The 27,528-nt window shown below is 43.8% G+C and overlaps 1 protein-coding gene across 2 annotated transcripts in view; it reads right to left on the bottom strand.

The window, feature by feature from the left end:
- Positions 1 to 27,528, bottom strand: part of LOC117435546 (unconventional myosin-Ig-like) — a 93,074-nt gene that overhangs the window by 32,501 nt on the left and 33,045 nt on the right. For both annotated transcript variants that reach the window (XM_034058822.3, XM_059012974.1), the window contains exons 9-17: positions 27,044 to 27,189; positions 26,798 to 26,912; positions 26,374 to 26,544; positions 20,259 to 20,329; positions 7,124 to 7,198; positions 4,521 to 4,653; positions 2,447 to 2,613; positions 993 to 1,200; positions 121 to 344 (exon numbers count right to left, since the gene is read on the bottom strand). In XM_034058822.3, coding sequence (XP_033914713.2) covers positions 121 to 344; positions 993 to 1,200; positions 2,447 to 2,613; positions 4,521 to 4,653; positions 7,124 to 7,198; positions 20,259 to 20,329; positions 26,374 to 26,544; positions 26,798 to 26,912; positions 27,044 to 27,189 — 1,310 coding nt within the window. The remainder of the gene's footprint in view (positions 1 to 120; positions 345 to 992; positions 1,201 to 2,446; positions 2,614 to 4,520; positions 4,654 to 7,123; positions 7,199 to 20,258; positions 20,330 to 26,373; positions 26,545 to 26,797; positions 26,913 to 27,043; positions 27,190 to 27,528) is intronic.

The following is a 27,528-nucleotide window of genomic DNA, read 5'->3' as shown; positions in this document are numbered from 1 at the left end:
ATCAGACAGACAGTGGAGGGGAGGGAGGGCCGGGGTGAGGTAGCAGGACAGCTGGTAGGTGTCTATTCCTGACAGACGGACAGACAGACAGACAGGCAAACAGAGAGGTCAGGGGTGTACCTGCGGAACAGGTACTTGGTGTTCTCGTGGAACTGCAGCAGCACGGCCGGGGGAGTGGGCCACTCGATGCTCTTGCCGTAGTCACTCATGTTGCGCACGTTGGCAAACCTCTTCTCCACCTCTCTGAAGTGAGCCTTTACCTTGTGCCGCTTGAAGCAGCTCATGATGCAGTAGACTGCCCGCATCCCACGGCAGCGCTTCCGGGCCAGGGCTCCACGCCACACCTGAGAAACAGCACAGCACATCAGCACTGCCTGTCTGTGACTACCTGCTCCCAGTCCAGCCTGACTACAAGGGACATAACTAGGCAGTGGGGGGCAGGGAGGGAGGCAGTATGGCCTAGTGGTTAGAGCTGAGGGGCTGGGAGACAGTGTGGTCTAGCGGTTAGAGCTGAGACACTGGGAGGCAGTGTGGTCTAGCGGTTAGAGCTGAGGCACTGGGAGGCAGTGTGGTCTAGTGGTTAGAGCTGAGGGACCGGGAGGCAGTGTGGTCTAGTGGTTAGAGCTGAGGGACTGGGAGGCAGTGTGGTCTAGCTGTTAGAGCTGAGGCACTGGGAGGCAGTGTGGTCTAGTGGTTAGAGCTGAGGGACCGGGAGGCAGTGTGGTCTAGTGGTTAGAGCTGAGTGACTGGGAGGCAGTGTGCTCTAGTAGTTACAGCAGCGTGGCAGGAAGGCAGTGTGGTCTAGTGGTTAGAGCTGAGGGACTGGGAGGGAGACAGTGTGGTTCAGTAGATAGTGCTGAGGGACAGAGAGGCAGTGTGGTCCAGTGCTTAGAGCTAAAGTAACTGTGAGGCAGCATGGTCTAGTGGTTAGAGCCGAGAGACAGGGGTGGGGATGGGGGGGAGTCAATGGAAGATGGAATGGAGCCCCCTACCTTCTGCAGGAAGAGGACTATGATGGGAATGAGGGCAGCTCTCTCACTCTCCAGAGTGAAGAGGGTCTGGGGTGTGCGCAGAAACACCTTGGACAGCCCGTATGCCACGTCGCTCTCGAAGCCATGCTGCGTGATGATGGCCTCCACGGCCTCCCGGTCCGTCTCCATCAGGTGATTGGGCCAGGTGTATTCACAAGTCATCTTGTATCTGACAGGCAGAGACACAGGGTCGACATTTTAAACCAAAGTGAATTATGTGATCTTGAAACAATTAATTCTTACTTAGATTTTTTCCTGTTCTCAATGAGCCTCCGTAAATATGAGATGAGACATGATTGTTTAGAACCTGCTGTTGGTAATGCCCAAGAGGACTGGTTTTTATACAAATGCATAAAGGAATGTGCACCAAGCCGAATCATGTGCATCTGCAGAACTATACCAAACAATTCAATATGCAGCCAAGAACTGTGTGGGAGTATTTGGGTGCTGACTTTTCTTTAGCACTTAGCACCCCGCTTTATATTCTAATATTGTATTGTTAACAATTCTTTTTTTTTTTTTTTAAACAGTGCAATTGTATGCTGCTACAGTCTTGTTAATAAGATACAAATCTCAATTTTCATCCTGTCCATTTGACAAGATAAAATATAATTGAATATTGTTATTACACGTTTATCTATAAGAATATCTACACAAAAATAAAGTAACAGTCACACCCTATTATTTAAAACCCATAACATTAAGCATAACAGAAATAAGACATAAGTAATATGATGACTGCAAACCATTCCGTACCCTCACCCACATGGCATGCCATGGGCTCCTCATTAACTAGATTAATGATTCTGAAACAGATCATGGACCACCACAACACGAACGTCAGGGATAAACTAAGAACGTTTCTTTTAGAACAAAGTATTAAAGAGCTAGTAGCTTCAAATGACATTTTCTTAGATCTTGTCAGTTCCCTTACCTTTCTCGGATGTTTGCATTCCTTCCAAGTTATTATTATTGCTATAACCCAAATACTGTTTTTTTTTTTTTTACGTAATTATACAGGATCTTAATTTATGAAGTATTTAACTCAGTCAAAGTACCTTAACACAGACTTATATAAAAAAAATACACAGTATTAGAATAACAGCAATAAAAAGCACTACATTTCAAACTTCGTAATTGGCCATTAAGATAAAAACACATGATAAAGCCTTAAGGTGACCTTGTTGTCAAGTCCATGTTACATTTACACTGCAATTTTGTAGTTTTCCCATGCTTTTTGCACATTTTTATACTTTGCAATTACCATAGTTTACCAAGGTTTGCCATACCTTTCTGGGCTTTGCCTTGCAAACCAATGTTTTACCATTCTTTCGCTATTAGACTATTATGCTTTTACTATGGTAAGCTCTTATAAGACACATGGTGCTCTGTACACCCAGCACTGAGGCACTCACCGCTGCAGGAACCTGGCATAGGGCTGTCTGTATGCAAAGCCGGCCCGTCGCACCCTCACATTCTCCAGCAGGCCCAGGTACTCCACCTGGTGCCGACAGCGCTGCTCATCAAACTGAACTGGAGACTTCACCTCGTTGGGCTTGATGCAGCGTACATAGTAGGGCTCCTGTGATGGGCAGACAGGATACCAGGGGGTACAACAAACTACAGAGTGCTAGGGGGTGCGTATTTACATGCATATTCTTAAGTAAGCTTTGCTTAATAAGTTTATTTACAGAAAGCCTGACACAAGGTTGGAAGCTGAAACAAGCTGGCAGTTATCATGTTTGTAGCTAACAAAATAATTCCATAAATCTGCCCTGTTGAGCACTTGTATTCACTGACAGGTCTCACAAGCTAGCAAACCGAGAACCTCCTTTAACTCAGTGTATTCCCAGATACTGTAGCATGTTTCAAAATGAAAATAAATACTTATTTGCTATGACATGTGTTCTTTTGAAAACTGCATTTTCAGAAATGCCTTGGGCCTTGGATGTTATTTCTTAAATAATTCAGAAGGCAAAAATGAGAACTGGGTGTAGGAAATTCAAGATATGTCAGGATGAGCTGCCAGGCAGTGAAGAAGCTTTCAGGACAGCCTGCTTCCAACCAAACACAGTTAGGGGAAACCAGTGTTATTCTGATATCAATAAATATTATGTTTGAGATTTTGGGGTCTATGCAATTGATCTAAACAGTAGTGGATCTAAATATAGCCATTGTTTAAATATTAAAATTGTGCTAAGCCCTGCATTTCACTTCCTTTCAAAGACAAAAATACACTAAAGAGAATAAAGACACACTATGATTGATGTTGGTTTTCACCAAGACAATGACGGTGTTCATTGAGTATAAACCCCTTGTACATCATGAACTTTATCCTGAACACCAAAGGCCTTGATTAGAAGCTTGGTCATCAATAACAGCTCTATGCTCTAATGTGTGCAGCTTCCACTGTTCCAGAGCTGGCAAATGAGAGCATGGCAGGGAGGGAGTTAAAGGCAGCAGCACAGAAGCAAGGATCTTTCAAGGTGCCTCATCTCCCCTCTTTCACTGCTGACCTAGAAACAGGAATAGAACATGGAACGAGAGAGGGAGAGGGGGAGGGAGATGGGGGTGAAAGAATATAGAGGGGAGGGTGAGGGAGATGGGGGTGAAAGAATAGAGAGGGGAGGGGGAAAGGAGACATAGGGGAAGAGGGGGGAGCAAGCGACCTATCCACTCTGGGTCTGTTCCATTAATAAGCGTTGAAGACAGGGCGACTGGGAATTCACAGCGAAGCCACAGAAATATGATAAATCTGGGCTCCAGGGAAGCTGCTGCTGCCAATGCTGTGAATGCAGATAATTCAAGGAGACGCACAAACTTTAAAAAAGGGCAAAGCAGGCTTTATCGAGGAGATCATGCAGGCACAATCCGACCTGTCAGGCGCAGCACAAAGACTGTGTGCCCGGCTGCACTCTCTGTTCCTTACTCCTTATAAATGTTTACCACAGTAGATTTGCATGGTCATTTTGTAGTTTTCCCATGCTTTCCTCTTGGTTATACTAATCATTACTATAGTTTACTATGTTTTTTCATATGCTTTACCATACCTCTCTGGGCTTAACAATGCTAACCTATGCTTTACAAAGCTTCCACTACACTTTATAGCACTTTGCTATGCTTTTACCACAAACACATACACATTCTGTACTTCACCGCTAGGTTCAGTCAATATGTCAAGCTTACTGGAACACACTCCCAATGTTTTAGATCTAGTTTCAGAAAATTCCTAAACACCGTTTCATTTAGTTTCAGTTTTTGTTGTAGTTGTGGGTGTAATGTGGGCATGGAAATCCAGAGAATGTTCCAGAGTCCAGGGTGGAAGCAGGACGCAGTCTATGATTGTTTTTTTGTTTTTTTTTGTCCTTGTGGAAGGGCTGAGGCCTGCCCCTGTTAAACATTTATGTTAGTGTGTGTATGTAAGTCTGTGCAGTGTGAGTGTCTGTGTGTCTGGTGGGAGTGAAGCTTGCTGTAGGAGTTGGGGCTCACCTTGCAGGCCAGGTTCTCCACTAAAGAGATCATGGAGTTCTTGAAGAGCACGGCAGCGGTCAGCGGGCGCTTGGTCACCTCAGTGATGCTCAGCTTACCCTCCGGCCACATCTCCTGCAGCACCGGGTCCAAGCTGTGTGGGAGAGGGAGAGAGAGGTGGAGAGTGAGCACACAGTCAGGAATGAACCATCGCAGGACTGAGAGAGAAGACAGACTCCAAGGCTCCTTAATCTTGGGTCAATACCCCACAGGGGTGATACCTTCAACCTTTAATGTGTTGCATGTAGTGGGTCTGGAACACATTGTGCACAGGGGTCCAGATAGAGGGTAACATTGGCCATGATATGGTAGCATGGTGCTGCTATGGATTAATTGTTACCACTCTGGGACCGTGCTACCAATAGCTCGTACTGTGGTGATGACAATGCAATGCAATAACTCCCCACTAGGTCTCCATTCAGTGCTATGGTATTGAATGATCCTGCCGACTAGACTCAGAATAAAAACAAATAAGAGTTCCACAGGAGCACAAGTAAAGACATCATCCTCCAAAACTCAGCACTCTACTCCTCTGCTACATGCTGTGTCCTACAAGGCCTACGTGCGGGGCACCCAACCTCACACGTTCCTCGAGTTCCAGAGTTCTCTCCGTGCTCCACACTGTAGCAGTGATTGTCTGTGTGAGTGTGTCTCTGTGTGAGAGAGAGAGACAGGAGCTCTCGAATGGAAAGGTCGTGCTGGTCCTGAGGGTGCAGTATATTTCTACCGTTAAGATTTCTCACCTCTCATCTAGAAACCTTGGCTGCAAGGTTTGACCTGGAAAACAGCCAATCCTGTTCCAGCTCCGTAACGTGACAATTATCTAACTGACACCTGGCTCTGTCCTACCTGCCTGCAACATGAGACCCAGAACCAGGCGCTGCCTACAAGAACTACTTTACTAATGCTGCATATTTGTTAATGGTTAGTTAAAGGAGTGCTAACCAAGGGTTTTTAAATCCATTTGTGAAAGATTCATTTTCTCTGTATTTAGTACTGTTGTTTTTTGTGTTCTCTTTCCATTGTTTATTTTTAACATTTTCCAGCTTTTTGTAGATGCCAAAAGTGTACCCTAAGAACTGCTCAGGTCACATAACAGCACAGCTGGGAATCACATAACAAACAATTTCTCTATTTCAGAAAACTGCACCGTGAACACAGCAGTAATTTTCTATGCTGTTCTTTCATTTGCATAGGATAAACACCCGTTCCTTTTTTTATTTATTTTTTTAAATCTTGCTGGTACCGAATCACATCCTGCGCTGTAGTCACATTGATGATATACTAGTCCATAACACAGGATATGGTTAGGTACCTAGAAAAGCCCCAGTGAGACTTTCCCGTTATAGAAGATGCTGTGATCAGAGGTGCGTGATACAGAGTGACAGAATGATGCCATCTCCAGGCCACACAGCCCCTCCAACCCACCTCTCTCTCTCTCTGTCTATCTACTCCGATGCCTTCCTTAGAAAGAGCTGGAAAGCTCTGTTTTTACTGGTGTTGCTTTGAAAACATTTTGTACTTGAATGTAACTAATAGTTTTTAAATAATGTATCCCTGGTAGCTATATAACATGGGAACGTTGAAAAGTAAAATCATCTTTTAATCATTTTGCTCCATTTACACAAAATTATTTAAAACTGGGTCTTATAAATTGCAAGATGAGGAAGAAAAGTACAGCAGAAAGAGTAGACGCCAATGTTTGAATTTTCAAACGGTGGCTGATTGTAGGAGATTACAGGGTAGTTAACCTTTTTAGTCCTTCAATGAGAGGTGTTATCAATTGCGTCTTCTATGTCATGACTCCTCATGAAAATATTGTGAAAAAATAAAGGTTTTAACAGTGTTCAATCTCCAACTAAACAAGTGCAGTCTCTTTAAAAAAACACTTCCTCTATCTTCTTGTTTCTTCTGAGAGGTTGTAGCCAACCGGGTTTAATGGAGATCTTAAATACAGAAGTACAGGTTAACTGCTATGGATCTGTGACAGAGAAAGAATGAATCTTGGTTATAAATCTCCCTCCCGACCTGTGAGGGCGCTGTGTAAAGGGAACAGAGTGCCCCGGACTGGATGGTCTGACAATTCATTCCAAGGGAAAGGAAGTTGGCCATCTAGAAAGGGGGCAGAGCTACAGTACACCAAGTCATCGCCCCAGAAAGGAAGCAATGTGGCAACAGCGGATTGGAGGAGAAACATTTGCACTCGCTAACCAAGGGGGCGTGACTGATGGTACAAATGGGATTATTCTTTGCAGTCGCCAGATCAGGATTATAAAAACAAATGTTTTCTGTTTGGATTATGAACTTTGTTGTCTGTCTTCTGTTTCGTATTCACATCACCTCTACACACTGCAAACCACTTTGCCACAGGATCACATGAGGATCTTTTAACAGCAGTTTACTATGGCTTACCATGTTTTTGAATATGCTGTATAATACCTGTCTGGGTACAACATTTACCTATGCTCTACCATGCTTTCACTGCGCTTTATTACACTTTGATATGCTGTTACAATGGAAAACATTTATAACGCATTATATTAGAGTGTGAATGTGGCTCTGACCTGTTATACATGAAGCGCTTGAAGTCCTGGAAGAGAGGGTCCTTGTTCTTGTCGAGGAATCCCTCCACACTGTACCTGCAGAGACACACAGAGAGGGGGCAGTCAGGGCAGGCAGTCAGGTGCTTCACTACTATTCTGACAGTCTGACACGTTTTATTTACAACAGAGCTTTGGGTTAAAGAGCCATGCAGACAACCAGAAGGGTCTTAAAAAGCCTGAAAATCACAAGCAGAAATTGAATAAAATGTAAACACTTCTGACTGTAACCTCAGTCGGGTGTCGTTTGCCAAAACTGACTGGCTAAACAGTAGCAAAGAAATTAAAAAGGAATTTTTTTCAGATTAAACTAGACACTCCTTCAGTCATTCTTTTGTTAAACTAATTTTAATACTGTATCATCTGCCAAAGAAAACCAGTTGTTCTTGTATTCTTTGGCACCCATTGACCTTAATGAGATAGTTCACCTCTACATTCAAAGAGCCATATTGTGATGCTCAATGAGCCTTGGTCAAGAGCCATCAGTAGAACTGCCCTGATTTACAAGTTTACTGAGATGCAACCCAGTAAAAGAGATGTCATTTGTACATACAGACAGGGGAAGTAAGGAAAAGAATATCAAGCTTGGTAATATTAAGCACAGTAAATAACAGGGGTGTATCATTCATATTTCATGGTAAAAGGAGGTCAAAGTATGGTACAGCTGCAACATGTCTGACAGTATAATTTTAGAATGTATTCCTGTAAAATCTCAAAGACATGCCAAGGTAGAATATGATTTGAGCAAATGGAACAAAACCCTAAATACTGCCTGGTGCATGCATCATACTGCTATTGTACTGAATAGCAGCCATTCCAGCAAACATATTAGAAACACTGGCTACATGTGCCACACAGTTTTATTAAATGCGCTGTCCCTGCTTGACTGATTTATGTGTTCTGTCCCTGGAATGCTTCTTTAATATATAAAAGCTGCATCTCCCTTTTGCAAGTCGGTTTCAGTCAATAGGGGCACGACAGCAGATTTTGGTAGGTAGGTGCTTCTTTCTCTTCAATTACTGACTCAGGGCCACTCTTGAGAATAAGCATTGCTGCAAATTTCCCTGAAAGAATTAGTGGTAGACTGCCTGCATTTCCATCTTACTAAACTACAGACAGACAGACAGACAGACAGACAGACAGACAGGCAGGTGGACAGAGGGCTTCAGTCTCCAACCTGGTGCCACAGTTGCCCTGTTGGACAAAGGAGGTTTGCTCCCTATGTAATATTCTTAAACTCGACAAAAACGTCCCCCCTTGTGCTGTACTGTACCTGTCCTGGGGTACATGGGTTTCATTATCCTTGACTTTCCCCTCAGTATATGCATCCACAGTTCCCAGGTAGTGAATCTTTACTCTGTTCAGATTCCACATACCTGAATGGTTTTGTTATTCAATCTTTTACTTCGTTCACTACAGACAGTGGGCCTGCCTGCTTGTTCCCCACTCTCCATTGAGCACAGAGCACTCTTCATCTATTGCATTCTGTTTCACTCTTTAGACTTTTGAATGCAGGATATTCAGGATTCCTAAAACTTTGTTATAAGCAGGAGCCCTTCAAGAATGGGTGTAAATACGGATTGTGGAATCATGTGCTGCAGATTTATAAAGTTGAAATATACAAACCCAACTTCCCAAGAGGGTGCCGTATATATCACAAAAATTACCATCTTAAGGGTACAATGCGTAGATACACAGCTGCTGGACAGAAAATCAGAAACATCTGCTAAATGTAGAATGCAGAGTTGTAATGAATCGAGTCAGTGACTCGACTCAAGTACCTGCAAGAAAAGACTTGACTCGACTCAAGTCCCGGCCAAAAAGTCTCCACTTAGTCTTTATGATAAAATTAATTACACAATCAGTTTAGTTTTCAATAGTCGCAGCCCTTCTTGTGATGTGTACAAGCCCTGCCTCTTTATGCGTGAGAGGAACATGTGACAACATACAGACAGAGAGAAGAGCGTCAGCAGCATGGAAGGTAAATCTAGAGTACCTGCGCTCGTCGAGTTAGCAAAGACTATGGAGTAGACGGAGAGAAATAAACAGCCTCCTGCCAGCACTGAGAAATGCCAAACTAAAATAAACTTTGTCTAAAATAGCTTAAATCGTTTTTGGTATTTTTTTTTATTAATTCTTACCAATCAATGCTTATTTAGTGGATCAATCAACAGATTTTTATTTACGTAAGTTTAAAACTTAAATGTGGTAGAAAAGGGGGTTAGTGTTTGTTGTCTGGTTTAATGTATATTGATCTAATGTTGTACTACCTTTAAAAAAAAAAGTTTTTGAAAACAAAAAACAATGGCAAAGAAGCCATATTTTTAAAAATTGCCGTGTCCACAATCCGCTGCCCAGTTCACCACTCACGGGAGATATACAGCCCGGAGGGGCAGGAGGTGCCTCTGTCCCCAGATCAGCAGCCAAAAGGCTATGCGGTGTAACCCTGGGGACCGAAACCCTCCCTGGTGGTAGTTCCTGGTGATAGTTCCTGTGTGATGGACAGATAGGAACATGAAAAAACGCGTCCTTCAGGTCCACTGTTGTAAACCAGTCGCCCGGCCAGACAGACTGGAGGATGTGGCGATGTGTGACCATCTGGAACCTCTTCTCCCTCAAGAACCCATTGAGATGTCTCAGGTCTAGGATGGGACGAAGGCCGCAGTCCTTCTTTGACACCAAGAAATACCTAGAGTAGAACCCCTCTCTTTGAGAGGTGTGTTCTACGAGATGGATGGCTTGTTTTTGAAGTAGTGTTTCTACCTCTTGTTTGAGGGCTAAGACCTGGAGAGGCTCGTTCACGGATGTGACTGTGATCCCTCGAAAGGGAGGAGGTCCAGAGTGGAATTGCAGTGCGTAGCCGGTGTGTATGGTGGCGAGCACCCAGGAGTCTGAGGTGCAACTGTGCCAATAGTGCAGATGGTGTGGTGTGAATGGGTGGGTCTGAGGCCACAAGCCTTCAGGGCCCCTGCTGGGGCTGCTGAGGTTGGGGCGGAGGCTGTCTTGGAGGTTGCCTGGGGCGGTTCCACTGGAACTGTCTCCCTGGGCGCTGGTGCACTGGGGCCCCACATCTGGCGTTCCCGTGGAGGCCTGGAGGCGGTGCCTCAGGTTGCCCTGTGGTGCTGTAGGGACCGGGATAGTCCGGGTTACCATTGTAACTGCCAGACGCCATCACGTCCCCTTTCCCTGTGCTGAGGCATGGAAGGGGAGCATTGCAGCCACCTGCTGGGATGCCTTTCACTCTCTGTGAGAGCGTTGAAAGATCTCCTGTACCGTTGGTCCAAAGGTATGGCCAGGGAAAATAGGTGCATCTAGTAATGCAGACTTGTCTGCATCCGGGACCCTCGCTTGAGACAGCCAGAGCTTTCTGCGTGCCACCATTAAGCCTGCCAGGCTTCTGCCCAGGGCTAGCGGAACGGGGAGGGTTACAGAGCGAAGCATTCCATCAAGGTAGGCCGTTAAGAGGCCTCCTGTGTTCGCCAGACACGTTACCTGCGCTTCAGCCGCGTAAGCCTTCTTAAGGTGGGCTTCTGTGATCCTGCATTGGCCGTTAGGGCATACAGAATCCTTGGACAGGCCTCCCACTGGGGGAGCTCTCACTAAGGCTGTTATGATGAAGTCCACTGGAGCGAACCGCCTCTGCTCCCTCCGTGGAGGCAACTGTGGCTGCGCTCTTGGACCCGCTGGGCGCTGAGGCCGGGTGTTGCTAAGAGGACTTGACCTCCTCCAGGAAGTCCGAGGACACTAGAAAAGGTTGGGAGGTCAAAGTCTGTGCTGGTCTGAAAACAGACCTGTGCTGCTTGGAACTTTCCTTCCAGGGTACCTGGAGGAAGTTGGCAGCCCTTTCCATCAGTGCCCGAACCGAGCTCGAGTGCTACCTGAGTAAGGTCTGGGTCCTGAGTCTCCGCCTGTAAGAAAGGAAGCTGCTAGGGAGAACACATCCTGTTCCTCCTCGCTCATCACCACGTCCTGCTGATGAACCTCTGCATCAGCCACCGGCAAAGCCGGGGTGTGCTCTGGGGCAGGCACTGGTGGAGCTGGGGCAGGCGCGGGGGTTACCTGCTGCCTGCTTAAGTGCTTGAGTATCTGGGCCATCTGGCCCTTTTCGGCAATATCCCTCACCTGGTCCGTGTTTCTCGCTCTCTTTCTGCCCCTCGAGGGAGATCTAGAGCGATTGTGGGGGCACTGGATCCTGCGCACAAGAAATACTTTGCGTAGGGCTCAGAGGGTGGGGAGGGGAGGCCTGGGATCCCAAGACCAACGACGGCTCTCCTAAGCTGGCTGTAAGAGTATCATCTGAGAAATGTGCCATTCTGCTTTGCAGGGTCTTCTCTTTGGACCCTGCGTAAATAGGGCAGGACGAGCTGTCTGCCAAGGCAGCACAGGCGTGCTCAATGCCCAGGCACTTCACACATAGGGTGTGTTTGTCCTGTGCAGGCAATTTCCGCCTGCATGATGTGCATGGGTGGAAATTCAACATTTTCAATCGAGGTGTTTAGTTCTGGAGGATCGATGGAGCCGAAGCACCGAGGTGTCGAGGCTGTATATCGGCAAGGCACCGAAAAATGCGAGGGGATCGAGTGTGCTGGGTGAAGCGCCGCAGGCGTCGAAGCACTGAGGCGGCTAGTCCTCGAGGCACCGAGGTACCGAGGCTATGGAGCACCACGGACCTGACAGTCTCGAGGGTATAGGAGCGCAAGGCTTAAAAACTTCGAAGGTTATGGAGCGCAAGGGCACCGGGGCCACCAAGGGCAGAGCTCAAAGCCTCGAAGCGCTGGGGTACCGAGGCTCTGGGGCAGCGTGGCACCGAAGGCAACGCTGCACAGGCTCAAAAAGCCTCGAGGCGTCGAAGCGCCGAGGTGTGTAGCTCTCGAGGCACTGAGGATGCCGAAACACCAAGGATGCTGAAGCACCGAGGCACCGAGGCTATGGAGCACCGAGGCACGAAGCCACCGATGTTGTGAAGCGCTTCAACGCAGAGAGCACAGAGACACCGAGGCACTGAGGACCCGAGGGTACTGCGGGCGTCGAGGCCTAGACACTGGGGCGCCGAAGCACCGAGCATCAAGTATTGAGGGCAAAGCACCAAGTTACTGGGCTGAGTGTCTCTGTCTGGGCTGCATGCAGTCACACAACCAGGGGAAGCGCGTAGCTTACAACGGTGTGGAGCCATCAGACAGTTGTAGTGCAGTCACACGACCAGTGCAGTGTGAAGCTTCAGTGGAGTGGAGCACCCAAGATGGTGTCCGGACCGCGTGGAGAACGCAACCGGTGCAGTGCGTAGCTTGCAGTGGAGTAGCACAGTCACAGACCTGGAGAAGGGAGAAGAACAAATGGAAAAAAGAAAAACACATACCTTTTTTTTTTTACACAAACACACCGCTTTATGGGTGAGTGGTAGTGCGTGCAGTCTGCTCAATAATAAGGCCAAGGCCTAATGGAGGAAGTGCGCAGTTGTCGTATTTATTTTATTTTTAAACGGCAAGGCAGTATTAAGAGACACTCAACAGCAAGCTGGAGTGTTTTTTTTTCTGTAAACAGTAAGAAACAATAGTAATCGTAATAGTAATAGGGGTGTACACAGAGTGGGCGTACCGAGGCTGCACAAGGGCTTCGAGTCGACAGCGGATCACAGTATAGCTGTGCCTCGCTGGAATCATGATCTCCCTTCTAATATTGTTTACACAGCTGCAAAGCAGAGGAAACAGAAGAAAACACATGCAGCAAGCTAGAGGGTTAAAAACAGACTACAATCACCGAGCGTTTGTAGGCTGTTGAAGATTTTTGTTTTTTTAACGAACACAGTTGTGTAGCGTTTGCTCAGCCTTCAGTTCCAGGGAAGTGGTGAACCGACTTCTAGCAATTAATTGCAAGGGAACTCCAGAAAAACTCATAGAAGGAGCTCTGAAAGAGTCCATCACAACTGGAAAAAAGTTAGAGTTATCTACCTTACCTACCTGTCTGTGAAAGGCAAGAGAGACTGACGTCTCCATGCAGTGACTATTTATTTCCTCGGGAGGCGGGACTGAGGACGCCACTCCACGGAGAGGCCTATCGGCAGCATTGACATAAAATGCTCAGCGAATACCTGACAAGCAGGCATATCCCAAAAGTATCACTGGCGGTCATCTTTGAATTGAATTGATTTTCTATGATAACACAGAAAAGCACAGAGATTTTTTAGTTTTACACTTGGGGAGGGGCAAAAAACATGCAAGGCTTTTTTTGTTTGTTTGATATAACCAAATCAATACACGTATAATATCTAAACATTAACACAGGCAACTTTGCTTTAAATCAGGGGTGTTCAATCCTGGTCTTGGGTGGGGGGGGGGGGGGGGGGGGCGGTGTCCCTCCTGGTTTTTGTTCCAACTGTGCCCTAAATTACTTAATTAGAACAATAATTGGTAAAAATTGGTCCAATTAAGTAATTTAGGACACAGTTGGAGCAAAAACCAGGAGGGGCACCGGCCCTCCAGGACCAGGATTGGACACCCCTGCTTTAAATTTACTTAAACATACCTGTCTAATAAAACTGCTACACCGGTATTCAAGTTCAGTTTACTTCAGTATTCAGAGCTGTTCAAAGATGTCGAAAACAATCAAAATCACCCCTAAAGATTTGGTCAACGAGTTTGGAAAGGCTGTATTTCACGATGGTAATGTACTTCATGCATAGTGTTCCGTGTTTCCGGTTTATTCCGAATTTTACCGAAAAATTACAGGATTTTTTTTTTTTTTAACTGGAAGTCGGTTCTCTGTCACATCACAAACACACTATCACCTGATTTATTGTGGCAATTGCTGGGCGTAGTAATTACTAGCTTGATCAAAAATTGAAATACACGAAAATATAATATTTTTAATGGAAGAGGAATAGGGAGAAAATGTAAATCAATTCATGAATATTCAAAAGAAAAGTTTCCAAGTATACAAAAAGCAAAAATAGCAGAAGTGGGTCAGATGAGGCAGAGGATGCATAGCACTGCAAATACTGCTGCATTGAGGTCTCCCGATGGCTTGCACCACCCAGTTCTGTCAATTTTCTTTTATTTTTATGATTTCAAGACGAATAAACCTGGCTTGTTTTGTGGTGATGTCATGTTCATACCTTCTATTGATACATCGATTGCCCAAACGTTCACAAAGTATACCAGCTAACTTGGGAAAACTTCAACTTGCACAGATTCTGCTCATCATACATTCCAGGGACATTATTAACCAGAAACCAGAACTGCTACTCATCATATTCCACATGTAAAATGTGCATACTGAGATTCCCCAACCCCCCTTTTTTTCCCGATTTTATCCATATTTTAATATAGGTATGTCTTTCCCGGATTTTTTTTTTTTAAAGATAAAAACCGAAAACGCGGAACAGTTCATGCATCAAGGCTGTACATTACGCTCGTAGGCAGACCATTGTAGAAAACATGGGAAGCGCTAAACATAAATTGTATGAAAGGAAACGTAAAAAAGACGAGGCCGTAACAGCTGTTGAACTATTTGTATTTATTATTATTATTATTATTATTATTATTATTATTATTATTATTATTATTATTATTATACAACACAAGGAACGATTTGTAATATTTGAAGTAAAAAAAAAGTATGTTTGTTTGTTTTATTGATTAATGGCGCTGGTAACTTGTAACTTGTTTAGAATTTGAAAGTGTAACCATTTTTGGTTTTATTTATCTATTTAGTAGACACATTTATCCAAAGAGACTTACACACGTTACAGTGTGATACAAGGTTACAGCTCAAGAATAATTTAAGTTATATACTGAAATACAACATAAAGTGACACAACGAGTGTAACAAGAACAACAATAACTACTTCCTGTGTTAACTGTTACCCATTAGTAGGCTACTGTTTGTGTGTCTTATGTGGCTGGGAAAACTCATTTTAGCCATTTTATTTTACTCGCGGAATAACATTTTCCTATTCCAGTGTACCAGAAATGAACACACAAACAACCCTCTGGAGCTTTAATAACTGTATTTATCTTTTTTTACATTACAGTAGCCTTCAGCCACTGGCACTATAGCTCAGGCATACACAGTGTACAACACTTTCAATGGGGGGGTCAATGTTTTGAAAGATTTCCCATTAGCCTGTTTATTTTGTATGCTGATTTCTCACTTCAACTTAAATGCTACATATTTGCAGATTACTTTAAGACTCCCACATACTTTGTGTGCGCGGCCAACATCTTAGCAGCTTTGTATACAAAGTTGAAATTCCCGCCTACCTACCTGCCAAATTGAGTTAATCAGCTCTAGACTTGTTTGATTAATTTAATACATCAGGATTAGCATCCTGGATAGATGTTTTATAGTTAGTTTGGTTAAAAACGTTTTGCTTTTTTAATGAATACATTCAGAAAAATAAAAATGGGCAGACCAGACAACAGCAGCATGATTATGGGAATAGGCATAATCAACATTGCCAGACAAAAGGAGGTTGAGGACAGAACTATTGTTTTCAATGAATTTTTAAGAAGTGGTCTGTGGATTTTGTCTTAGTGGGTAACAGATCAATTACTACACCAGTAAAAAAAAAAAAAATAAGAAAGGTGTCGTTTGCACTGCTGGGGTATTTTGTATGTGTTTATGAAACAGCAGCTACAATACCAGTCTTTTACATTAGTAGGGTTATTGAAAATACAATTTACCTCTTAGTATTACTGTACGTTGGCGCGTTTTAACTACATTGATGATTTTATTTTGACAAGCAACTGGGATTTTATTGTGCTAAGTATAGGTAGTTAAATTCAGTAAAATTGTAAATAAATGATTAAATGTATTCTTTTGTCTTGTGGTATCCATTACTGTACATCCAACCCAATTGAGCATAGGTAAAAGGGCCACTGAATGGTCAATAACAAAACCTGCTTATAAATAGGCAAAGGAATGGTGAGTTCACTGAAATGGAGACAAAACACAAAGCAGAAAACTTGGACCTTTAATGGTGAACATCACTGGGGCAAGTATGACCACATTATTGTGCATCTCAGTTTTGTATTTTTAATTGTTCTTTTCTTGTTAGTTGTAGATTGCTAATCTCCTGTAAAATGAATCTGATTAAATCAAACTCGAACTGTCAGAACTAATGACTCGAATTGACTCGAGTCAGATAGGTGACTCGAGCAAACTCTGTGACTCGACTTGACTCGAGCTTGGCATGTCAAAGACTCGACTCGAGTCGAGTCTTATCCCCCAGTGACTTGACTCGACTCGTCCCAATTTTTGTGAGTCGATTACAACACTGGTAGCATGCAGTTGTTAGAAACTGTGCACATGACCAGCTTGTTATGCAAATGTAACAAGCTGCATCACAGGCAAATAAAATGTAATGCAGCACACGCCGCACACCTTTGTTTCAGCTGAGAGTTGGGGGTTCCAGTCCAGGTATACCTTGAATATAGATCATCTTTTAAGACATAGCAAAGATAATTCTGATTTGCTTAATAAACAAATGACAAATGATCAGAAAGTTGATGTGGTCCCTGGCTGCATGCTTCAGCAACTTGCAGACTATGAATTAGTGCCACCCAGCTAATTATGTTTGGCAGATGCTTTTTAATTTTTTGTAACTGTGGCCCCTGGATAACCCCAGGGGGTTAGGGTACAGGACTGACACAGAGCCGGAAAATCTGGGTTCAAGGCACAGCTAATGAGTCCCAGGGTAGCTCTGAGCTGTGATACATTATACATGAAAAAGAAACTCTGCAGTGAGATCCGAGGGTGTTTACAGTAACACTAATTTAAGCACACAGATTATTACCTGAGGGAGCACAGAGTGCTGATCTAAATTTAGAGGGTGAGAGAGTGAGAGACGGGGGAGAGAAAGTGAGATAGAAAAAATTGAGAGGTAGCAGAAATCTTTGCACAGTATATTGCAGCCTCCCATCTACTCATACTGCTATACTGACATTATATGAAGTTACATTTTTCTGTGTATTTGCTACTTTAATAAAGTTGAATTTAAATTTGATAGGAAAGAGAGGAGGACCAATGGAGAAGGACTATGGAGAACAGAGAAGAGAGAGAGAATAGGGAAAAAGAACAGAAAAAGACGTGGAGAGAGATAGAAAATCCTCTGTAGATCATTTTACAGGAAGTTTTGGTGCTCTAGTTCTGTGAATCCACAGAACTCAATCTCCTAAAAAAAAGGTGGAGTCTGGGTGTGAACTGGCAACTCTGCACACCCAAGCAAGCGTCTTAACCAAAGAGCTGGGACCTTCTGCACTGGTGGTTATAGCTCCACTTCTGTTCTGGGTGCAGTGTGTCGCTCTGCAGTGCTATGTGGTGGTAAGAGCGTCGGTTTTATTGTTTTATTTTATTTATTGCTCTCTTTGAAATTTTGAGGAGCTATGGGAACCTGCCCAGTTCAGCCCTGCATGCATTGTTGGGTACGTTTCTGTGACAAAATAAAATTAGGTTTTGCCAAAGCACTTAAACAAGAAACATAGAGACGCAATACAAACAGATAAAACCTCTGTTCCTCCTTCTTTTTTCCCTTCCCTCCCCCTGTACACCAACCCTCATTACCACCCCCCTCCCCTTTCCATATTTACAGTATCAACCATGAACAATCATGTCTGGTCCCCGTGCAGAGCGTCTCGGTTGTCTCGCTCAGGTTGTGGCAGGTGGTTACATACTGGGCAGTGAGCTCTGCTGTCTGCTGCTTTTCTCCTAACATGACTGATATTTCTCTGTGTCAGTGAGTAAAGGGAATTCTGTGGCTTGATTGGCCAATTTCGGGAAGAACGTGTCCCTGGTTTGTTTGTACTGGGGGCAGTGTAACAGGAAGTGCATCTCTGTCTCCACCTCTCCCAGATCAGTGACAGCACAGCCTCTTTGGCTATCCAAGATTTTTTGTGCCGGCCAGTTTCAATGGCCAGGCTGTGGTCTCTGAGTCTGTACTTGGTTAGGATCTGCCTTTGTTTTGTATTTTTGACCATGACAAGATATTCTGCCAGGGTAAACTCGTTTTTTAGGGCCAGATAGCATTCTAGTTTATTATGTGATTTAATTAAATTTTTCCAATGGGATTTATATTTGTTTTCCAAGTTTAAATTGATTTTTCTCATTTTTGTGCTGAGAGTTTTTTGTTGGAGTTGTTCTGAAGCTCTCTGGTGTTAATTTGGCTCAATTGGTTGAGCTTCAGATTCTCTTCTGGAGACAGTGTGGAGCTCCTCATTGCTGTGTGGTGGTAGGACTGCAGATCAGCCTGCTGTAGATGGACAGCGCTTGTTTCTGTATGGCGTGGAGTAAGGGGAACCAGCCCAGTTCAGCCCTGCAGGCACTGTTTGGTGCACTCCTGTGAACCTGCAGGAGGTGTTTGCAGAATTCTAAATGGAAATTTTCTGTTGGGCTTTGATCCCATTTGTTATAATCGGGCTTCATAAGGGGTCCCCATACTTCACTACCATACAGAAGAATTGGCTGAATAATGCTATTTTTATTGGTGGTTTAATTTTGTAAAGACAATATTATGGCATAAAAAGCCATGTGCCTTGTCTTTTAATGCATTTATAGCCAGGTTCCTTGACAGACTGATTTTCAGATCCTGGTAGGTATAGCTGGTGCTGTGCTTCAGTGTAGTGTTGCCCAGAGTGAAGCGGTACCTGCTTCCCTGAGATCTGGCTTTCTTCTGGAAGATCATAACTGCCAGGCTCTGCTGCAGCCCCTGCTCTGTCGGCAACAGCAGGACCAGGTCATCTTCATAGAGCAGGAATTTAATTTCTTTGTCATGTAGAGTGAGTCCAGGGGCTGCAGACTGCTCCAACACCATGGCCAACTCGTTAATGTAGATGTTGAACAGTGTTGGACTCAGACTGCAGCCCTGTTTCACTCTGTGCCCATGGGTGAAAAACTCTGTTCTTTGGTTGCCAATTTTCATATGACACTTATTCTCTGTGTATATTGACTTAACAATGTCATAGGCTTTACCCCCTACACCGCATTCAAAAATACGGAGGAATAGACCTGGATGCCAAATTGAGTCAAATGCTTTTTTTAAATCTATAAAACAAGCAAATTCCTTTTCCTTTATTTTTGTGGTGGACGTTTGTTGATAAGGGTGTGTAGGGTGTAAATATGGTCAAAGGGTCGGTGGTTTGGTAGGAAGCCAATCTGACTCTTACTCAGGACACTGTGCTCAGTAAGGAAGGCCAGTATCCAGGCGTTAATGATACTGCAGAACAGCCTCCCCAGGTTACTGCTCACACAGATGCCTTGGTAATTGTTGGGGTCTAATTTGTCTCCACTTTTGTGAAGCAGCCTGCACTGAGATTGAGGTTGAATAATTTGAGCAGGGCCTCCTGCAGCCACTGCTGTGTTTCAGCATCTTGTTGATGCAGTCGGGCCCACAGGATTTCCTGGGCTTGAGGGCTTGGAGTTTATCTTTCAGCTCCAGTACAGTTATTGCGAAATCAAGTGGGTTCTGGTTGTCTTTAATTATTGTTTCCAATTGTTTTAGTTTTTTAAAGATTTAATTTTGGTCTGGATTTAGTTAATTTATATCTAATTTTTTATCAAAGTAAGTTTTCTAAATATTACCATTTTTGATTGACAATTCATTGTCAGTTTTTGAAGTATTTAATTTGTTCTATAGTTCCCAAAAGGAGTTTTGGTCAACGGACTCCTCAATTTGGCTAATTATTTAGACACATATATTCTTTAGAATGTATTTCTAATGTTTCAGTGTCTTGCAGTAGCGGAAGCATATTTCTGGATTGTTGGGTTCTGTGTGTTTTTAGCTGGATTGTTCTCTTAATTGTTTTCTAGTTGTTTTACACTCAGTGTCAAACCATTTTTCATTTGGTTTATTTTTTAAGTTTTTTTTTTGCTTCCGGTATACTGTTATGGTATCATTTTATGTTATGATATCATTAAATATGTTTCAATCCTAAAATTCTAGGTAATGCAAAACTTTTGGACATAGCTGTAAGTCTTTACAATGCTTTCACTGTGCTGTACTACACTCTATGCTTTTGGTAACATTTGTATGGCTCTCCACAAAGGCTACCCCACAGCCACAGCCTCTATTTCCAGTGTAAGAGATCTTTATGGACAAGGCACTCACGTTACGTTGCCAGCGTAATGCTTGATCCTGAAGTCTCGCAGGAACTCCATGGTCTTGTCTGTGGCGCAGAGCTGAGGAGAGCAGAGAAGAGGAATAGATTATGGATTAGCACCATCTACTGTGAATTTCAAGAGCAGCCCCGAAAATAGATAACTCCTTCAGAAACACAATTTCTATGGGACTGCAGAATCACTCTGTGAACATTGGCATGACTGGAACTCAAACATGTCAGGTCTCACTCATTGGAGAAAGAGTCACTCATTTTAAGAACTTTTTTGGCACCGATTTTAGCAGTCTTGTTCCCAAAGCAAAGGAACCACTTTGTCAAGTCTCACTTCAAATCTCCCTCATGTGGATGTTCTGACCTTGGCCTCTCTGGTAATTGGGCTTCTTTGTGGTTTCATGGCTTTATTACGCGTCCAAGCTTCAGCTTTGAGGGCATATTGCTCCTGGTAGTGGAGAAAATATCCGGATTGGCCCGCGGAAGAGATCATTTGTGTGCAGCACTAAGGCTCAAAGCCGAACCTCTTTATTGATTTGTATCTTTCATTTTACAGCTTTAGAGAGCAGCTTTCAGGGTTGATTTTTAAAAAAATGATTCACTTATATCAACTTTTTGTATTTTCTTGTTCCTTGAAACTATGTTTTATTTTACACAGATGCAAATGCTAGTAGCCAATCAGACAGCAAGGTGGGAATGAATTAACTTTGCTGATCTTATCCTTGATACAAGGGGGAAAAAACTATTCTAAAACAAATAAGAATCTCAGACAATTAACAAGCACCTAAATCAAACGGCTGGTTTGTTTATTTGTGGTTTGGTAACTTTTATTCCTGAAAGAATGTAAAGAGCTTTGAGAATCTGCTGCTAAGTATTTCCTTACACTGCCGTTACAGGCTCTGTCCCCTGTCGGTGAGATCATTTTTTGGATAGTGGTTAAGACGCTCATTTGCGGTGCACAGGGTCACCGGTTCGTGCCCAGCCTCCACCCTTTTACACAAGATTGCCCTGGCCAGTGGCAGATACACAATATCTACTGTATGAACGGTCATGTAAGCCGTCTAGAAATGTTACTTGCCTGCACTCACTCAGCACATGAGATGTTGAACTGTCCTGAAGGACATCTACTTGTTTTTAATTAAAAATCCTACTGAGGTTTCACACAACAACCTGCTGTCAGACTGCAGCAGAAGCAATAAGACTTAAAGCCAGATGAATGATATAAAAGGCAGGGTAAAACAAATTATCTGCAGTTCATTACAAGTGCAGCTCATGGACATCATTTGCTTGATCGTTCTCCTGGATTCTGGCCATGGATTACTTTCATGGTGCAGCAACATTATTCCAGGACACATTATTCCAGGACACATTATTCCAGGACATTGTTCCAGGACACAACATGTGCTTCACAATCCAGCATCTCACAGGCTGCACAGGGAGAAGTAGGCCAGGTCAACACAGGAGAATCTGAGGGTTTCTTATAGCCTTCCTCTGCTCTGTGCCAGTGGAGCAGAGAAAGAGAAAGGGATTTTGAACAGCTTTAAAAATGACATATTATGTATCCACAATGATTCAGGACATAAGTAATTTATTTACAACGATGAAAGACCAACAAATATTGTTTCAAAAATATGAGTTTCCACAGGATCTGTGCAGCAGGCATGCACAGTCCTCATTAGTACCGTTTTCCCATCACAGCTGCACCAGCCTGTCTGCTGCTGTATGTCAATCAGCACTGCAAAATCATGCAAAATTGAAGCCGCTAACGCACAGAGACGCAAGCTGCTGCAATAAAACACTGCACAGCTACAAACCAGATGCTCAAGTAAACATAATGGCTGTATTCTGTCGTTGTGGCCCTTAGGGACAGTTACCCCCCCACCGCCCCTCCCCACTTCTGTATCCTGGTTTGGTGGCCCTTAACAGCATGTTCATGTCTCCTCCCTGTTGTATTAGGCCCAGTTCACCCCATTTTTTTTCTTTTCCTGAGAAATTATACGTAAAAACTGAGTGTATGAGGATTTATTTCGATTTGTATACCGATGAATTGCATGAATACATTTATTTAAATTGTCTCTGTTTGATGAATTACCCAAAGCACTTCTACGGGACCTGCAATTAATTGATAGTGTCTTGTTCTTAGTTTTTGTACCACTGAGATGAGTTACTGAGCTCCAGTGCCAATGAGAAGCAGCCTTTAGGGAACACTAAAGGAAGAGGCAGGCTCTTTATTTACTCAGCGAACATGAATGCTAATTAATAGGCAGTACACATGTTCCAAATACAAATTCCCATTGGTCTCAATTAGGCAGCGGTCTGGCCAGCCCGTAAAAAATCACAGAACAACTATTTTGTATTATGGCTGTAGACAATTAGATTGGCAAGACCTGTCAATGCCTTTCTAGCAGCAGTGTGGAGTAGTGGTTAGGGCTCTGGACTCCTGACCGGAGGGTCATGGGTTCAGTCTCAGGTGGGGGACACTGCTGCTGTACCCTTGAGCAAGGTACTTTACCTAGATTGCTCCAGTAAAAACCCAACTGTATAAATGGGTAATTGTATGTAAAAATAATGTGTAAAAAATAATGTAGTTGTATGTAAAAATAATGTGATATCTTGTAACACTTGTAAGTCGCCCTGGATAAGGGCGTCTGCTAAGAAATTAATAATAATAGTGAAATCTCAAGGCTTTGATACACAAGAGAGCAGGGAAGTACCACACACACTGGTCAGATACGGTATCAAAAGGAAATTCATGGCTTACATCACTGTAAGTTAAGTAACTAATTTTGATTATTAAACCTAACAGATGATTCCATATAAACAGCAAAATGTATTATATTAAACAATTATGTAAATGGTCATTTGATATGATAAACTCAACACAGCTATTAGGCCAACTTGATTTTTTCAACCATCAATAGAAGGATTAGAAACAATGTTCATTCGTTGTTTTAACAGACTGATATTTTCCCCATATTGGTATTATTTCAGTCTTTAATTTTAACTCATGCATTTCTTCTCCTTGCTTCAGTCATCACATCCTGGTGACTTCTTAAAACTCAGATGTTTAAAGAACATCTTTGGCCACTATAGAACTCTCTCTCCTCTGTCCTAATTCTCCTCGACCTCTCTGCTGCCTTTGACACTGTTGATCACTCTATTCTACTATCATCTCTTGCTGACCTGGGGATCTCTGGCACTGCTCTGGCCTGGTTCTCCTCCTACCTCTCCAACCGCACTTACCAGGTAACCTGGCGTGGAGCAACCTCCACACCTCACCCTCTCTTAACTGGAGTCCCCCAAGGGTCAGTCTTGGGTCCTCTCCTGTTCTCTCTCTACACCCGCTCCCTGGGCCCCCTCATCGCATCCTATGGTTTCTCATACCATTTCTATGCTGATGATGCTCAGATTTTCCTCTCCTTCCCCACCTCTGACTCCACCATCTCCTCCCGTATCTCTACCTGTCTGTCTGCTATTTCCTCCTGGATGCACTCGCATCACCTCAAACTCAACCTCTCTAAATCTGACCTCCTTTTCTTTCCCTCCTCCTCCCCCTCCTCTGATCTCTCCATCTCTGTTCCTCTGGAATCTACCACACTCTCTCCCTCTTCCTCAGCTAAGAACCTTGGAGTCACCCTGGACCCCTGCCTCTCTTATTCCCAGCACATCTCCACTCTGGCACGCACTTGCAGATTCTTCCTGAGCAACATCCGAAGAATCCGACCCTTCCTCACCAACTATGCTACCCAGCTCCTGGTCCAGGCCCTGGTACTCTCCCGCCTAGACTACTGCAACTCCCTCCTGGCTGGCCTCCCTGCGTCCGCCACCCGTCCGCTCCAGCTCATCCAGAACTCTGCTGCCCGCCTAGTGTTCTCTCTGCCTCGCTTCGCCCACGCTACTCCACTACTCCGCTCGCTCCACTGGCTCCCGATCACCGCTCGCATCCAGTTCAAGACTCTTGTACTAGCCTACAGATGCCTTGACCAGTCTGCACCCAGCTACCTCCAGACCCTCATCTCTCCCTACACCCCCACTCGACCTCTCCGCTCCGCCTGCACTAGAAGACTAGCTCTACCACCGCTACGCTCCCCTGCCTCCAAAGCCCGCTCCTTCTCCACCCTTGCTCCGCAGTGGTGGAATGACCTTCCTACAGATGTCAGGACTGCCCAGTCCCTGACCACATTCCGGCGCCTCCTTAAGACTCACCTCTTCAAAGAGCACCTGTAGAACTCCTCTGTTTGTATCCTGGGACACTATCACCATTCATGTAAATGTGCTTTATTTTGCTCTTATCAGCCCCTATTTTACTGCATTTAATCCTGTACTTCAGAATACTGTAATCTGCCAAGTTTTTAACCTGTAGTACTTTGTATTTAATCACATCCTGATGTAACTATCACTATTTAATCATATCCTGATGTAACTATCACTATTACCTGCTGTATTATTGAATTGTGGTTTGTCAAACTTGTACTTTACTTGAACAAAAATTATTGTATTTCTTGCTCTTATTGTATTACTTGTATTGTAACGCTTGAAATGTTTTTGCTTACGATTGTAAGTCGCCCTGGATAAGGGCGTCTGCTAAGAAATAAATAATAATAATAATAATAATAGAACTCTCAAAAATGTCTTCTCCCTCAGTAAAGATGGTACACCACAGGGTAACGATGAATGTGTCCTCCTGTAACACTGCCACTAGTGGGTGCAGGTTAATTGTTACACTCTGACATTTTAGACATGTTTCTAGCAGCTCTATTGTGACCACAGGTGTGTTTTAAACTTATAAGTCACCAGGATGCGATGACCGAAACAGAACATTATATACAAAGTGAATCTACACAACAAGAATATACATAATATAACTGCGATACAGTGCTTCATACCTTTACCAAATTGCTCTTTAATCAGATGTCTAGAATAGCAGTAAACTAAGCTGATGTGTGCATCTGTAGTGATTATATTTTCTTGCTGTTTCTGGGTACTGGACAAACAACTCCTGCAAGTCAAATATAGCTGGCAGTTAAGTAGTTAACACATTGTGAAACTTACTGCTAAAATGTAACTTAATACATCTAAATATACAGGCGTTCCTTACACATGGAAACAAAAAAGACCCTTGTCTTACACACGTCTAGACAAGTTTTCATGATGCAAGAAATAATCTGATGTGTCCTGTGTTCTTATGTGAGAGTGACCCCTGCTGGTAAAACAACAACATTGACTTGACGACTATGAACAGCTGACAATTTCCATTTCTATATACGGAGTGTGTTCATGCCTAATGGTGAGTTTCTCAACATTTACATTTATTGCTGAAACAAATTAGAGTTGCAGGATTTGTCAATATTCCCTTCTAATGATCTCTGGGGTTTATTCAGCAAGAGAACATTCCTTCACAACGAGGCAGAGGCTTACAGGGAAACACCACCCTCTTCTGGACAGGTAAGGTTATAACCACTTGGCTGAGACAAATCCTCAATGTATAAGATATTATAATCTTTTTTTTTAAATTTAGAGTGACCAATTATTATTTTTATTTATCCCCCCCCCCCCAATTTGGAATGTTCAATTATGTTTTTTCTCCTCACCGCAGCAAGTCCCCACACAGCACAGACATTCTGAGGGCGTGTGAGCGTCCGCCGATATCACAAGCCTAAAGCCAGAATCGCTTTTACGCCGAGCAATCCAGAATAGAGGTGGGCGGGCTACCGATCCCAGAGAATAGAGATCAGCCCTGCTTTTTATCCTCTCTCAATGTGCTCAGTGTCTGCCGGTTTACCACCCCCCACCCCGGGAGCATCGGAGCCAATGTGACAACCTCCTCGGGGTCCCCAGCAAAGTTCGGCCTCTTTGCACAGCCTGGATGCAAACTGGCGCCGTCCAAGCTGTGTGACTCATCCTGTGCTCCCAGCAGCAGTGCTTTAACTGGATGAGCCACTCGGGGACCCGCAGATATTATATTCTAAGTGAGACTGAGATGAGGTAGCAGAGTCAGGAACAAGCAGTGGCAAACAGAAAAGTTTCAAACATGGTCTGAACCTGTAAACCATACTTCTGACATATAGTCTAGTCCCGTCCCTCTCTCTCCTCCTCTCCTCCTCTCTCCCTCACCTTGCGGCTGGTGTAGTGGGGGTGTTTGCTGAGCTTCTTGTCCATGGACTCCAGGAAGTGTGTGTCTGTGACATGCCCCACACTCAGACAGGCCTCGTCCAGGATGGAGATGATTCCCTTGTGAGGCTGCTCCACCAGGTCCACGATGATCTGGTTATTGAAGTACTCAATCTGAAACACAGGCACCTGAGCTAAAACCTTACACAAACAAACTTACCTTTAGTGTAAATAAGTTTTTCAGCCCAAAACTGCAGTTAATGATAATAAACTGAAATTGTTTGTCTAAAATGTTAGTTTCACTATACTATAGTGTACTAAAGAAATAATACATGAGCACAAAGCTTAGTTCTTAAAACTATAGTTTCTTGACAGAACTAAGACTGTCAGAAGAGATCATCTAAAAACAGGTGGCTGTTGTGCTCACGTGCTGCCACTCAATGCCCTCGCGCTGGTACTCCTCTTGCTCCTGCCTCAGGATCAGCTCAATGAACAGCTGCTGCAGCTTCTCGTTGCAGTAATTGATGCAGAACTGTTCGAAACTGCAGTGAGGAAAGAGCGAGGTGAAGAGGAGAAAGGGTTAAGACAGATCAACTAGATAGACAGACAGACACAGAGGTGTCCAGCTGTAGTGCTGTCAGTTAGTTAACCCATCCCCGCCTGCTCTCAGAACCTGTTGTTGTCGAAGATCTCAAAGCCGTAGATGTCGAGCACTCCGATGACGGTGTTCTTGCCATGCAGCACAGGGTTGTAATCCTTCACTTCGATCACAGCGTTGATGCGGCTCACTATCCAGCAGAACAAACGCTCATAGAGCGCCTGCAGGCAAGAGCGACATTTCAGGACAGTCCACAAGGGTCGTGTTTCCAGGCGCAATGAAAAACATACAATCAATGCAATTGAAACAGCTTTAATTTGATAAATTAATGCAATGTACCTGTTTTTTTCTTTATGCACACCATTTTTCTTTGTAGGTTTGAGAATGCAAATATAGGATTTGTATCACCCGATGCACATATGTCACAAAAAGAATGTCAACTTTGTGCTTACAGCGAGTGATTGGATTTCAATTAGAAGTTTGATATTTAAATATTTTTAAGATTAAATTAATATTTCCCTTCATAGCCAGACTACTGCTCACCATAGCCTAGAGAGATG

This window comes from Acipenser ruthenus, chromosome 3 (assembly GCF_902713425.1).
Source record: "Acipenser ruthenus chromosome 3, fAciRut3.2 maternal haplotype, whole genome shotgun sequence".
In the NCBI taxonomy this organism is placed as follows: Eukaryota; Metazoa; Chordata; class Actinopteri; order Acipenseriformes; family Acipenseridae; genus Acipenser; species Acipenser ruthenus.
The sequence above is the reverse complement of the archived record's forward strand: the minus strand, read 5'-3'. Positions and strand labels throughout refer to the sequence as shown.